Consider the following 15,315-nt stretch of genomic DNA (forward strand, 5'->3'; position numbering starts at 1 on the left):
CCTACTGAAGTGAAGTAGAACTGGAACTGAAGTGGAACATTCTTTTAGATAAAACAACATCTCAGTATGAATTGGAGCATACTATGGTGTTATGTAAAATATTTAGCTGGTGAATCAGCATGGTATACTTGCCTAAAACTGCTGTTTTCTCCCCTCCCTCCCTCCCTTCCCCAGCTCTGCCAACCACAGCCACATGATGGCGCTGCTGCAGCAGCTGCTGTACAGCGAGTCCCTGTCCCTCTCCTGGCGTGACATCATTGTTCCCGTGGTGAGGCAGGTGGTGCAGACGGTACGGCCGGACGTTCGCAGCTGTGATGATGACATGGACATCAGACAACTAGTCCACATCAAGAAGGTAGCTCACTGACAGTAACCTCGTACAACCATCCGGAATTATCGCAAGCTTACATTCTGTAGCACAGCGGTAATCAGTCTGGTAATTACGAGGCTACACTGACAGCGCTCTCATGGAGGTATTCTGACTTGAGATTTGGGTGATTAACTGGACTTTCTGTGCAAGTCTCCATATTGAAGTCAATGAAAGATTTACGCTAAAGTCTGAGTTGCCTGCACTTATCTGAACTCTGAATCAGGTTATTTGTCATTTAGCTGTACTTATACTGCACACACTGTAGGAGTTGACTTTTGAGTAATTTAATGTAACCAAAATGGCATTATTTCTATGTTTCTTTTTTTAGATTCCTGGAGGGAAGAAGTTTGACTCTGCCGTAGTGAATGGTTTTGTCTGTACCAAGAACATTGCCCACAAAAAGGTAGGTTCCCTCTCCTCTCCTGTAACAACAACCACCATCTCTCCCTGTAAACAGAGCCAGAATGACACCGTGTATTGCTTGTCTATGTGCAGATGAACTCAGTAAAGTACTATTTTGTCTTATCTTAGATGAACTCGTACATCAAGAACCCCAAGATCCTGCTGCTGAAGTGTTCCATAGAGTATCTCTACAGAGAGGAGACCAAGTTCACCTGCATTGACCCCATCGTGCTTCAGGTCAGTCAGTTAGACACTCAATCAGTGGTTTGTGGGTTGGGCTGTCATTGGTTTAAAGCACGACTGATTGATGTAGCTAAAATAACAAGATGACAAGTATCATTTCAAATAGCCTAATCAAGGGCTAGGCATTAAGACAAGCAAATTTAGAATAAATATTTCAGTAATTCCAAATTTGCTAGCACCCATCCACAATTTCTAGAAATTAAGAAAAATAAACAAATCTTTGTCTGTCTTTGTTCCCCAGGAGCGTGAGTTTCTGAAGAACTATGTTCAGCGTATAGCGGACGTGCGTCCCAACCTGGTGCTGGTGGAGAAGACTGTGTCTCGTATCGCTCAGGACATGCTGCTGGAGCACGGGATCGCACTGGTCATCAACGTCAAACCAGTCAGTACCTCTCTAGCTCTCTGTACTGCTAGTTACCTTATTAGCTGTGGTTATCAATGTCAAACCAGTCAGTACTGCCCTGCCCTCTCGCTAGCGCTGTGTACTAGTTACCGTACTAGCCTGGGTTATGTTTCCAAACCCAGCTTTTAGCTAGCTTTAGAACATTATTACATACATGTAACTGCCAGAATAAAGGAAACACCAACATAACGTGTCTTAATAGGGCGTTGGGCCACCACGAGCCAGAACAGCTTCTATGTGTCTGGAACTCTATTGGAGGGATGTGACACCATTCTTCCACGAGAAATTCCATAATTTGGTGTTTTGTTGATAGTGGTGGAAAACGCTCTCTAAGGCGCCGCTCCAGAATCTCCCATAAGTGTTCAATTGGGTTGAGATCTGATGACTGAGATGGTCATGGCATATGGTTTACATCGTTTTCATGCTCACCAAACCATTCAGTGACCACTCATGCCCCGTGGGCCTGCCCAGCATTTTTATACATGACCCTAAGCATGATGGGATGTTAATTGCTTAATTAACTCAGGAACCACACCTTTGTGGAAGCACCTGCTATCAATATACTTTGTATCCCTCATTTACTCAAGTGTTCCCATTATTTTGGCATCTACCTGTATGTAGCTGTTGTTAGTTTATATATTTTATAACAATTGTATTACTCTTTATGAGTGTGTCTGTAGCCAGCTGTCTATTAACCATACCTGCTCTCAGTCTCTATTTCCCTCCTCTATGGTTCTCTGCAGCAAGTCTTGGACAGGGTGAGTCGTATGACCCAGGGGGACCTAGTCATGTCTATGGACCAGCTGCTCACCAAGCCTCGACTGGGAACCTGCCAAAAATTCTACCTACACTCCTTCCAGCTGGCCAACAGTGAGGGGAAACGACTCTGTCCTCAACTTCCTGCCTTCAGCTACTTTTAGTCTACATCTTAAATCTCTACTTCTTAGATATTGAAAGCCATTCATAAAACTTACTTCACTTAAATAATCCAACACATGAAACATACTGCAACCAGGTGCTTTCATTCACAACTTCCTCCCTCCTAGTCTAGACTTACCTCCAGGCTCCTCCTTCTGACTCCCCTGAGTGCCACAGCATAACTGTGTAATATGTTCTCCTCTCTCCCCTTCTGCTCTCTCTGTGACAGATGAGTTGAAGTCTCTGATGTTCTTTGAGGGCTGCTCTCCCCAGCTGGGCTGTACCATAAAGCTTCGCGGTGCGTCTGAGTACGAGCTGGCCAGGGTTAAAGATATCATCATCCTCATGGTGTGTGTGGCCTACCACTCCCAGCTAGAGATATCCTTTCTCATGGATGAGTTCGCCATGCCTCCCAGCCTGGCCAAGACCAACTCCTTCCCCTGTCTCCTGGAGAGCACTACCGTCGAGGAGGAGGAGGAGAGCCAGGGCGAGAACCAGGAAAATGGGACCGACCAGAGCACCCTCTCCCAGGGAGGAGAGACTGTGCTGGGGGAGAAGGAGGAGGAGGAGGAGAAGCCTTCCCTTCGGAAATCTGTATCAGAGTCCTCCTCGCCTAAAGATGTCAATGGTGTAAAAGTAAACAAAAACCACTTCCTGTCCTCCTCTTCCTCCCTGGGGGCCGAGGGGCTGGAGTCAGCAGAGGTCATGACCTCCACGCCATTGTCCAATCGCCCGGTGCTGCAACCTCCAGTGTCCCCACCCTATCTCATTGATGACCTGGAGGAGTTGGCAGATGAGATTGGGCCGGGGAAGGGGGAGACTGAGGGGGGGAGCGGGTCGGGGGTTCTGGGGAGGGGTGAGTCGCGGGAGGAAAGCTCGGGTTCGGAGACGCCCCCCAGGCTGTTCAGAGACCCCCTGCAGGATGACACAGGGCTGTTTGTCACAGAGCAGGTGAGGGGGAAAAACGGATTAAGGCTATAGACAGAAACACGTTGGTTTTAATAATAAAGAAGCATTTTGAAATTAGTTTCCATTGTCCTCCAAGAGTGTCCAACAATATCCTCTTCTGTTTTGCCACCGAGCAGGTGGCCTCGACGGACGACCGTCTCAAGACACTTACGGCAGGCTTCAAACAGGAGCTGAAGGACATCATCCTTTGTATCTCCCCATTCATCACCTTCACAGAGCCCTTCCTCCTCACGCCTGCTGGCCTACGCTGCCCCAGCAGAGACTACTTTCCTGAAAAGGTCTGTTGGTTTACATTCACTGAAGGTTTTTCAACCTTTTTTCTATCAAATCGCTCAATGTAGTTCAGTAATGTACAATAGAATATTAGATCATCAGTTTATGTGACCTTCAGTTCCTCTGTACTCAGTTGTTGGTTATAGTGGAGATGTCTATAAAAATGTTTGTTGTAATGCAAATGCATTACGCACATTTCATAACACTTAAGTGCTGGGCGAATGATCCAATAAGATATTTTCATATTTGAGATTTAACATACTAGTTCCTTGTGCAGGTGTACCTCTCCCCGCTGCTCAACAAGGACTTCAAAGAACTAGACTGTCGACGTAAGCGACAACTCCTCAAAGACTCCGCCCCGTCAGGTGGAGGCATCGCAACCGGAGGCCATCCCCCCCGCCCCATCCAGGTGTTACCCTCCCACCACCTTACCAGCGCCCGCATCGCAGAGCAGCTGGGCAGCAGCCAGGACCTGGCCAAGATGCTGGCAGACTACCGTGCCCAGGGGGGCCGCCTCCGACAGGAGGCAGACCCCTTCACCCAGCCCCTAACCCAGCCACCAGTCCTGGAGGCTCCACCGCCCAAGCACCCCGTCAAGGCTGATAGTGAGGACGAGAAGCCAGCGGGACAGAACGACATGACCTGGGCCTCCAAGGTGAGACATGGCGAGGTAGTTAGTACGTCCACACACCACAATATAGGAGCTGGATGGCACAGAGGAGGGAGACAGATCTCCAACAGTCTCTCTGATGTATCTGTGGAGTTATTGTTCTGATGTGTGTGTATATTGAGTGTTTTTCCATTACAGACAACCTAATGTTAACATCTCCCTTAGCCAGTGCTAGTTTACTGATCAGTGTGTTCTATTGATGAGCACACCATCTCACTCACTCTCCAGAGATATTAGGTGAGGTCTGAAGAGGTGAAGTGCGCTCTTGTATTGTAAAGCATATGTGCTTGTTGTTGTTGTTGACCACCATTACTTCTCTGTGTTTTTAGCTGGACTGCCTGAACCCGGTGAACCACCAGAGACTGTGTGTTCTGTTCAGCAGCTCCTCAGCCCAGTCCAACAACGCCCCCAACCCCTGCGTCAGTCCCTGGTAAACCCCACTCAACCCTGGTGGTCTTCAATTCAATACAACTTTATTTATCCCCTTAGGGGCAATACAGAAATCTTGTGAACCCGCTGTGAAAGACCAGCTGACTGAACTCTGAAAGGTCAGCTATTCACAAATACTTATTTGTTCTCAACAGGATTGTCACGATGGAGTTCTACGGAAAGAATGACCTCACACTAGGAATATTCCTGGAGAGATACTGTTTCAGGTGAGGGGAAAACGATCAGAACCTGACAAATTATTTGATTGAATTTACAATAAAATATTTTACGATAAAATGTGTCATTGATATGTAATAAAATGTAACTCAATGAAGCCCTTCTTCTTTGCCCTGCCGTGTCTGTCTGTCTGTCTGTGTGTGTCTGTGTATGCATGATCTAGGCCATCCTATCAGTGCCCCAGTATGTTCTGTGAGACTCCCATGGTGCACCATGTGCGGCGGTTTGTCCATGGCAGTGGCTGTGTTCAGATTGTACTGAAGGAGCTGGACTCTCCTGTGCCTGGATACCAACACACCATCCTCAACTACTCCTGGTGCCGCATATGCAAACAGGTACAGTAACTTGTTAATCTGTGTTTTCTTATCTGTTCCATCACTACCCCCAGGAGTGCACGTTTGCTCTATAGCTAGCACACCTAATTGTTTGCTTTAGTTAATAGCGGGCTCACCTAGTTCAACTAATCAAATGCTTGCTAATCAGATGTGCCAGTTTTTCGCTAGAGCAAAAAGCTGCTGTCCAGGTCTGCTTAGCTTCTATCGCTCACACAGCTTTGATCCTTGGATTCTACTCTGTCTTTCTAGGTGACTCCTGTGGTGCCCCTGTCCAATGACTCGTGGTCCATGTCCTTTGCTAAGTACCTGGAACTGAGGTTCTATGGTCACCAGTATACCAGGAGGGCTAATGCTGAGCCCTGTGGCCACTCCATCCACAAAGACTACCACCAGTACTTCTCCTACAACCAGATGGTGGCCTCATTCAGGTGGGAAACACAGTCCAGGGCTTCTATTTTCATCCATCCAACCTGCCATCCATTCATCCAGCCATACATCTATCCATCATTTATCATTCTTACAATTTTTTGTTACCATTTTTGCATCAATTCAAAACATCTTCAAATGACCTATTTTTTGTATAACACTGGAAAGACAAAATCTCCTGTAGAATTCAGATAAATATCACTAGAGGTATTATTAGTGTAGTAAACTGTATATGCCCATGCCATTCCACTTGTCTAACCCCCAGCTACATCTCAGTGAGACTGCTGGAGATCTGCCTCCCTCCTCCTAAGATCTTCATCAGAAACCAGGGGCCCTCCAAGGGCAGCATGCAGCAGGACCTCAAGGACTTCTCACAGAAGTAACTGTCTACCTGTTGTCTGTCTACCATGGCCTTAAGTAGCCTGGTCCCAGATCTGTTTGTGCTGTATAGCTGAGTCCTATGGTTATTGTCCTCTGTGAGTGGGCAAGACGGCACAAACAGATCTGGGACCAGGCTCCAACTGAAGAATCTAGTTTGACTAGTTTTTACCTTCTATCTAGTTCTGACCAGTCCTTTTCCATTATCTCCCTCTCTTCCCTCTTGTCAGGGTGAATCAGGTGTACCTGGCCATAGAGGACCGCCTCACCTCCCTGAAGACGGACACCTTCAGCAAGACACGCGAGGAGAAGATGGAGGACCTGTTTGCACAGAAAGACGTAGGTTCCTCCTCGAAGGGTGGGAGCTACACTCCAAATATGTCTCATTATGTGTATGTATAGTGCAGTGGAGGCTGATGTTGCATCAGTGTTGTCACTGTAAATCGGAGGATGGGCTCATTGTAATGGATTGAATGGAACGGTATCAAACACATGGTTTCCATCAGTTTCCTTTGTGTGTGTGTTCAGATGGAGGAGGCAGAGCTGCGTAGCTGGATAGAGAAGCTGCAGGCTCGTCTCCAGGCCTGTGGTAGTGACTCTCCCCAGCAGCTCCAGACTGTAGTGGAGTCAGTGGTAGTGAAGAAACAGAGCCTGTGTGAAACACTGCAGTCCTGGAACAGCAGGTGAGAACACTGACATCAGAGCAGCTTTTAATGTTAGGGGCGGTTTCCTAGACACAAATAAAGCCTAGTCTTTGACTAAGAAGCACTTTCAATGGATGAATCTCCAATAAACAAGCTTTTTAGTCTAGTACTAGGATTCATTTTTGTCTAGGAAACTGGTCCTTAGGGCTGAATTCTAACTTGGGATCAGACTTTCACATCAATTGATTGATGTCAGTGGGAGATCTCATATCATGAATTTGTTGAACCATTTAACCTCCAGGCTGCAGGACCTGTTCCAGCAGGAGAAGGGCAGGAAGCGGCTGTCTGTCCCAGCTAGCCCTGGGAGACACAGACAGACAGACGACAGCAAGGTCAGTGCAGTATATACCTGATAGAATTCAGATGATAGGAAGCACTTAGTATATGATAAGCACTTAGTGTATCATAATGGATGGAATGTTACGTTTTTTATTTTGTTTAACAGACAAGTGCTCTGGAGTCCTCTCCACGCAACCCCTCCCCTGTGGTACAAAACGGTGACAAAGGTGAGGGGAGTTGTTCAGCTATTAGTCAGAATGCTATAGTACTTCTCTCATTGGTGGACAGTAGTTGATGGGCGTGTCTGTTATTTTCTTGACAGAGGACCGTCACCTCTCTGCCCTGCCCTCCAGCTCTGGGTCGTCATTGCTAACATTACCGTCACCAGGAGAACCAGGCTCAGAACCCCTCTCGTCTGGACCGTCCTTCCCTGACCAGGACTCCGTCAGCATCCCAGAGGGTGAACACATACACACACACACACACACACACACACCTGTAGACACACACACAACCCCCCACATACGCTTACCATTCACTTTCTGTAGATCTACAGTATGTATCTAAAAACAGACCTCTCCGGTCCCTAACTCATTCTCATTGTCTCCTAGATGTGTTTGATGGACACCTGTTGGGCTCCAACGACAGCCAGGTGAAAGAGAAGTCCACCATGAAGGCCATTCTAGCCAACCTGCTGCCAGGAAACAGTTACAACCCCATCCCATTCCCATTGTGAGTACAGTATGCCTTCACCTCTGAATAAGCTTTTTGCCTGTAGTATAAATTGATTAATGATCAGCCATATAAGATGGCATTTGATATAAATGCCAATGCTATATTGAGCCCTGTTCATTTTCTTACTTTGTTGTAATGTTTAGCTTGAAACCCAGTTTTTACGGGAAAAATCACCAATACCCTTGAGCAAAGCACTTAACCCCTAACCTGCTCCAGAGCACTGCGCTGCTCTGCCGCTGACCCTGTGCTGTTGTGTTGTTTTGTGGTGGGGCTGGGCACTGTGAAAGCCAAAATAACAAATGTCTGTTGTATCCAGGGGTCAGAACCCAAATTATTTTCCAATCGTTTCGTTCTGAACAGAACCATCTTTTTTTGGGGTTCCGTTCCACAGTTCCAATCAGCAAAATAAATTCTGAACCGGTTCGAACCCCAAAAAAGTCATGGTTTATATCATTCCTTTCTGTTCCTTTTTAAACCTCTGAAATATATATATATTTTTTTACATCTAGCACAACATTACATTTCTTCACCAGTAGATACAGCAGCTTGCTATGGAGCGGGCAAGCTATGTACATGCATTGGACAGACAAGTGGAGTGTAGGGTTCGACATGCGGGTGAGGAGAGCACTGGGCATGAATCGCTGGGCATCTTGTTGTTATGACATGCATTATCTGAATTAGGCCCACAAATTATACCTACGGAGGAGCGGCTTCTATGAGGAAACTTTGAAAGTCGTTGAACTTCAGAGAGTTAGTTTAACTGACGTTGGACCAGAGCTAGCCCTTGATCACGACTCTCAGTTCCATTCCATTACCGCTTGCTGTAAAGTCAGGAGCTACAGTAGACTATGCATGCTTCAGAGGGAGAGGCAGGTAGCCTACACACACACTGGCAAAGATGTTCAGCTGGCAGGCAGGCAGTCTCTGGAATACATTTCTGAGTGACAGTGAGGCCTATGCAGAGGTGCTTTGTTGCGTTTTTTGTGGGACTAGAAAAAAATGCCTGGAATGTCAAAGAATGCTATTAACCTGTTCCCAAGCTTTTAAAATAAAACAACAGTATACAGTGAGGGACAAAAGTATTTGATCCCATGCTAATTTTGTACGTTTGCCCACTGACAAAGACATGATCAGTCTATAATTTTAATGGTAGGTTTATTTGAAAAGTGAGAGACAGAATAACAACAAAAAAATCCAGAAAAACGCATGTCAAAAATGTTATGAATTGATTTGCATTTTAATGAGGGAAATAAGTATTTGACCCCTTTGCAAAACATGACTTAGTACTTGGTGGCAAAACCCTTGTTGCCAATCACAGAGGTCAGACGTTTCTTGTAGTTGGCCACCAGGTTTGCACACATCTCAGGAGGGATTTTGTCCCACTCCTCTTTGCAGATCTTCTCCAAGTCATTAAGGTTTCGAGCCTGACGTTTGGCAACTCGAACCTTCAGCTCCCTCCACAGATTTTCTATGGGATTATGGTCTGGAGACTGGCTAGGCCACTCCAGGACCTTAATGTACTTCTTCTTGAGCCACTCCTTTGTTGCCTTGGCCGTGTGTTTTGGGTCATTGTCATGCTGGAATACCACCCATCCACGACCCATTTTCAATGCCCTGGCTGAGGGAAGGAGGTTCTAACCCAAGATTTGACGGTACATGGCGCCGTCCATCGTCCCTTTGATGCGGTGAAGTTGTCCTGTCCCCTTAGCAGAAAAACACCCCCAAAGCATAATGTTTCCACCTCCATGTTTGACGGTGGGGATGGTGTTCTTGGGGTCATAGGCAGCATTCCTCCTCCTCCAAACACGGCGAGTTGAGTTGATGCCAAAGAGCTCAATTTTGGTCTCATCTGACCACAACACTTTCACCCAGATCTCCTCTGAATCATTCAGATGTTCATTGGCAAACTTCAGACGGGCCTGTATATGTGCTTTCTTGAGCAGGGGGACCTTGCGGGCGCTGCAGGATTTCAGTCCTTCACGGCGTAGTGTGTTACCAATTGTTTTCTTGGTGACTATGGTCCCAGCTGCCTTGAGATCATTGACAAGATCCTCCTGTGTAGTTCTGGGCTGATTCCTCACCGTTCTCATGATCATTGCAACTCCACGAGGTGAGATCTTGCATGGAGCCCCAGGCCGAGGGAGATTGACAGTTATTTTGTGTGTCTTCCATTTGCGAATACTCGCACCAACTGTTGTCACCTTCTCACCAAGCTGCTTGGCGATGGTCTTGTAGCCTATTTCAGCCTTGTGTAGGTCTACAATCTTGTCCCTGACATCCTGGGAGAGCTCGTTGGTCTTGGCCATGGTGGAGAGTTTGGAATCTGATTGATTGATTGCTTCTGTGGACAGGTGTCTTTTATACAGGTAACAAGCTAAGATTAGGAGCACTCCCTTTAAGAGTGTGCTCCTAATCTCAGCTCGTTACCTGTATAAAAGACACCTGGGAGCCAGAAATCTTTCTGATTGAGAGGGGGTCAAATACTTATTTCCCTCATTAAAATGCAAATCAATTTATAACATTTGTGACATGCGTTTTTCTGGATTTTGTTGGTGTAATTCTGTCTCTCACTGTTCAAATAAACCTACCATTAAAATTATAGACTGATAATTTATTTGTCAGTGGGCAAACGTACAAAATCAGCAGGGGATCAAATACTTTTTTCCCTCACTGTATATCACTTTCGTTCTCGGTTCTGTTCTTCGAAAATTGTCTTTGTTTTCCTGTTTTCAGTTCTGTTCCCTAAATCGGTTCCAACCCCTGGTTGTATCCTCTGTATAATGGACAGATAAATAGTGTTGTATTATTTACTATTGAGCCCTGTACGTTTTCTGACGTTGTTGTGATCTTTGTTTGTTAGTGACCCAGACAAGCATTACCTGATGTATGAGCATGAAAGAGTGCCCATAGCCGTGTGTGAGAGAGAACCCAGCTCCATCATCGCATTCGCTCTCAGGTAACCGCTCCTCTCCATTTCTTCTCCATTCTCTGCACGTCTTACACTCACTGATGTGTTATGTTGTCTTGTTGTTGTTCTAAAGTTATTATCATTATAGTTATGTTGTTCTAATGTTATTTTAATGACCTCTGCCTAACCTCTAGCTGTAAGGAGTATAAGACCGCTCTGGATGAGCTGTCAAAGACAACGGTGAAGGCAGGAGGCGAGGATACCACCCAAACCATCAGGTACACACACACACTGCTGATGATGACTGTGTGTATGTTACCTGATGTATAATGCCTTGTCTCATCCTGTCTGTGTGCAGCTCTGGAGAGAGCCGGGCCAAGAACAGCCCAGCCAAGCCCAATGAGACATCCTCCTCCCAGATGGGTCTGGGCCGCAGCAGCATGGACTCTGACCCTCTCAGTGAGTAGTGGATACTCAGGGTCAACGGGCAATATGGGAGGGGGGTGCTAGAAAGTCTTGCATTTTTACCTAAGTTCAGCTCTGTTCTAATGTGCAATATGTTTCTGGCATTCCTAGCATCTTTTTCTTTTGCTTTGAACAGAAGATGCAGACATAGGAGACAAGCATAAGAAGTCAGCAGGAAACCCTCATATCGAATTACGTGAGTGTTTCTCATTGGATTTATGTGCCTTTTGGGATGGCGTTACCTGTGAAGTGCTTAGCCCGCAAACTTACTCTCAATAACAAGCATAGGGCCTAGTCAGTAACCTCTCGCTCTCTCTTCTCTCTGTCTCTCTCAGAGTTCTCTGACGCCAATGCTAAGTTCTACTGCAGGATTTACTATGCAGAGGAGTTCCACAAGATGAGAGAGGAGATCATGGCGAGTACGGAGGACGACTTTGTCCGCTCGCTCTCCCACTGCGTCAACTGGCAGGCCCGCGGCGGCAAGTCTGGGGCCGTCTTCTACGCCACAGAAGGTGACCGTCAACACCAGAGTCATATTGTTTTATTTAACTTGTATTTACCAGGAAGTCCTATTTAGGGCAAGATAACGCCTTTAAATATGTGCAGTCCATGTCACCCGCCTGTAGTGCTATTTATTTGTCTGTAGTGGTTATACCTATTGCTCTCTGTCCCTCCCCCTCTCTCTCTTTCTCCCTCCCTCCCTCAGATGACCGGTTCATCCTGAAGCAGATGCCCAGACTAGAGGTTCAGTCCTTTCTGGACTTTGCCCCTCATTACTTCACCTACATCACCGGAGCTGTGCAGCAGAAGGTAAACTACACTAACTACACTACCCATATAGTTACATTGACTTAAATAGATAAATATGAACTATTTTGGTGATAAAAGTCGTATCTACGTTTGCCTTGCTTATAAAGTAATCTATTCGTCCAGATAATTAATTTAATTTGAGGAAATTAGATTTCTTAAATGTTTTTCAAGGAGCTGTGTTATTGTCTGTGATGGATGGTTATTAGGGGTGTAACGATTCGTTTTAACAACGATTCGATTTGTATCACGATTCGTGGTTGTCGATACGATTCAAGGACGATATTGGTTCATTTAGAACGATACGATCCGAAACGATTCAGTGACTTGAAATCGATTCAGTAACCTTTTAGCCAAAAATTCAACCAGTGTGACTGAAATAAATACCTGGTAACCAGTTGCATTTTAATGGCTGGCAATAGTCTTTATATTTTTAACAGTGTTTCATGCCTCCATGCAGACCATCTGGTATTATGAAACTTACCCAGTTCCACAAAGGAGATCCCATTTTCTTCACATAGCTTTATTCAGTGCAGCAGTTTTTTTTGCTCTAGCATCGCTCACACCATCAGCGGGGAGTTACGAGCCAAGTTGCAGTCTGCTGAATTTTGGGGGCTGCTTTTTGATGGATCTGATGTTTAGCTTTATGGAAAGAGAAAAATATTAAACAGAGCTTGCCGCTGTTCTTCATTCAGCTTGTCTCGCCATCTGGCAAGTGGGCGACTGGACATTTATTCTCGGCTAGCTTTTAGCAATGGCTTGCGCCACATTCGTGTGCTCCTTGCTCTTTTCATGTTTGTCAAATAAAGGATGGTTGAAATTCTTTGAGCCTTTATAAAATGCACCTGTTTTGTCTGCTAGATGTGGATTTGAGCGGCAAATCTTGCACCACATTTCAGTGCGCTCATCGTTAGCTTCAAGCCACTGCACATCTTGGAGCCACTTTTCCGAAAAAAGTATTTTCTTCGGCTCTGGCTCCAGTTGGCGTTTCTTTGTAGGTGGCGAAACGCCAAAGAAGCTGCTTAATGTCTGTTGCTTTTTGGACATCCCTGACAGTAGTTGACAAGCAACATGTCATGTGTAAGGTTAGATGAGAAGATCGGTCAAGTACGCAAAGGCGCGTAGTAACACAGGTGGCATTACGCATTCCTGATTTTTGTCGCGCTTGCGTATCTGCGTACCAGTTATGTGCACCCCTGCATATAAAGTCTGACGTGCTTAAATCCAATGGGTTATTTCCTAGTATCGATACAATCGATTTATTACATTTTAAAACGATGTTAGATCGATATATGTTGTCCAAAAGGCCAACTCGCCGAGCACAGATCGATGTAGTTGGATCATATGAATATAAATCGATACATCGATGTAGTAGATGGATCGTTACACCCCTAATGGTTATAGATTACAACACATTCCTATCCTAAACCCCCTGTCTGTCCCACAGCGACCCACTGCCCTGGCTAAGATCCTGGGTGTGTACCGGATCGGCTACAAAAACTCCCAGAACAACTCAGAGAAGAAGCTGGATCTGCTGGTCATGGAGAACCTGTTCTATGGCAGGAAGATGGCCCAGGTGTTCGACCTCAAGGGTTCTCTGAGGAACCGCAACGTCAAGACCGACTCTGGGAAGGAGAGCTGTGAGGTGAGCATGGCGCTAGGCTAGCAACACTGGGTCGTGGGTTCGATTCCCACTGAGACCACACATACAAAACAAATGTATGCACTGACTATACTGTAAGTTGCTTTGTTTATTTATGCATTTATCTTTATTTGACCAGGTATGTCAATGGGAACACGTTCTCTTTTGAAATAACAACCTTTGGATAAAAGCATCAGCTAAATGGCATACATTATTCTATATTAGGTGGTTCTGCTGGATGAGAACCTACTGAAGCTGGTCCATGACAACCCTCTGTACATCAGAGCCCATTGCAAGGCCATCCTGAGGGCGGCCATACACAGTGATGCCTACTTCCTGTCTAGTCACCTGATCATAGACTACTCTCTGTTAGTTGGACGAGACGACGCCACAGACCAGCTGGTGGTGGGAATCATAGGTGAGGGAAAAGCATTAATATCCCTCTTTCAAACGTTCAAATTTAATTTAATTGGCTGTATTTATAAAACAAACATTCCTCCCATTGTATCAGATTACATTCGGACATTCACATGGGACAAGAAGCTGGAGATGGTGGTGAAATCCACAGGGATCCTGGGGGGGCAAGGTAATTCATCATCTGTCTGTCTGACACTAACACCTCATTCCCCCTACGTTAGTCCTTGAAGTCTATTTTAAGATTGCGCTCTTTCACGTTTAGCTTTGAGATCTCTAGTAGTTTAAATATATATATATATATAAAGACCTTTTGATTTCTTCCTGTAAATGAAAAGCGCTATACAAATAAAATGTGTTATTAATATGGTGTATTTTGTGTCGCGCTCACAGGTAAGATGCCCACGGTGGTGTCCCCGGAGCTGTACCGATCCCGTTTCTGTGAGGCCATGGACAAATACTTCCTCATGGTGCCTGACCACTGGACAGGTCTGGGGGTCAACTGCTAACTGACACCAGGGAGCTAGCCTGAGTCCCAGATCTGTTTGTGTCGTCTAGCCAATTACTATGTCATTGTCACGGCACGTTTGGCAAGACAGCATAAACGGATCTGTGACTTAGCTGCTAGCTACAGAACACATGGGCATCAGTTACCAGGGTGGACAGGAGACCACAATGCAGAAAAACCCTTAGCCCTATAAGGAACCATAAAAGCACACTGGATGGATTGATGGATGAAGACGGAATAGAATAGAAGAAGAGTAATGAAAAAAGATGGCTGTAATGCAAAGGAAAGCATGGCCAGTGTACAACGACTCAATCATTCCATAATAATAGTATCTACCACAGACAGAGCTGCATAACCGTTATATCAGCCTGTAAACGAGTGACTCTTCAGTATTATTGGAAGTCATGACTGGGCCCTAATAACAGGCCAGAGTTTATCCTGGCATGGAAAGGAAAGAACTCCCGTCCCTATCATGACATTATTTCCCTGAGGGGATTAATGACCTTGAAGTACCAAGATGTCCAACTGTTTCACGAGGACACAGTGAGATAGCACTGAAAAACAAATCTTACTTGGTGGTCCTAGTTTGGTGAACAAATTAATCGATGTGATGTAAAAGTTTGTAAATGTACAGAGATTATGTAATTAAAGATTATTAACACTGATTTCACAATGTTTTAAACCTGTGTCAATGAGATGTTTTGTTTGTCCTCCCATCTTGTAAAACTACATAGATGAGGATAGAAAGTTATTGTTCATCAAATCAAATTTTACTTATCACATGTCCAGAATAGACTGTA

General features: G+C 45.4%; 1 protein-coding gene across 6 annotated transcripts in view; it reads left to right on the plus strand.

Moving 5' to 3' along the window:
• LOC121537047 (1-phosphatidylinositol 3-phosphate 5-kinase-like) overlaps nt 1–15,180 on the plus strand; it is a 38,075-nt gene extending 22,895 nt beyond the window's left edge. For all 6 annotated transcript variants that reach the window (XM_045206617.1, XM_045206619.1, XM_045206621.1 and 3 more), the window contains 29 exons: nt 175–355; nt 699–773; nt 902–1,009; nt 1,257–1,397; nt 2,162–2,288; nt 2,566–3,287; nt 3,422–3,583; nt 3,856–4,233; nt 4,578–4,678; nt 4,833–4,904; nt 5,078–5,249; nt 5,499–5,677; nt 5,941–6,054; nt 6,284–6,392; nt 6,582–6,736; nt 6,999–7,089; nt 7,203–7,263; nt 7,359–7,496; nt 7,648–7,768; nt 10,632–10,727; nt 10,874–10,957; nt 11,038–11,138; nt 11,281–11,340; nt 11,480–11,656; nt 11,851–11,954; nt 13,399–13,596; nt 13,819–14,011; nt 14,105–14,179; nt 14,401–15,180. In XM_045206617.1, the coding sequence (XP_045062552.1) occupies nt 175–355; nt 699–773; nt 902–1,009; nt 1,257–1,397; nt 2,162–2,288; nt 2,566–3,287; nt 3,422–3,583; nt 3,856–4,233; nt 4,578–4,678; nt 4,833–4,904; nt 5,078–5,249; nt 5,499–5,677; nt 5,941–6,054; nt 6,284–6,392; nt 6,582–6,736; nt 6,999–7,089; nt 7,203–7,263; nt 7,359–7,496; nt 7,648–7,768; nt 10,632–10,727; nt 10,874–10,957; nt 11,038–11,138; nt 11,281–11,340; nt 11,480–11,656; nt 11,851–11,954; nt 13,399–13,596; nt 13,819–14,011; nt 14,105–14,179; nt 14,401–14,516 (4,411 nt within the window). In that variant the 3' untranslated portion in view covers nt 14,517–15,180. The remainder of the gene's footprint in view (nt 1–174; nt 356–698; nt 774–901; nt 1,010–1,256; nt 1,398–2,161; nt 2,289–2,565; nt 3,288–3,421; nt 3,584–3,855; nt 4,234–4,577; nt 4,679–4,832; nt 4,905–5,077; nt 5,250–5,498; nt 5,678–5,940; nt 6,055–6,283; nt 6,393–6,581; nt 6,737–6,998; nt 7,090–7,202; nt 7,264–7,358; nt 7,497–7,647; nt 7,769–10,631; nt 10,728–10,873; nt 10,958–11,037; nt 11,139–11,280; nt 11,341–11,479; nt 11,657–11,850; nt 11,955–13,398; nt 13,597–13,818; nt 14,012–14,104; nt 14,180–14,400) is intronic.
• Nucleotides 15,181–15,315: the final 135 nt, after the last annotated feature.

Source organism: Coregonus clupeaformis, chromosome 23 (assembly GCF_020615455.1).
Source record: "Coregonus clupeaformis isolate EN_2021a chromosome 23, ASM2061545v1, whole genome shotgun sequence".
Taxonomy (NCBI): Eukaryota; Metazoa; Chordata; class Actinopteri; order Salmoniformes; family Salmonidae; genus Coregonus; species Coregonus clupeaformis.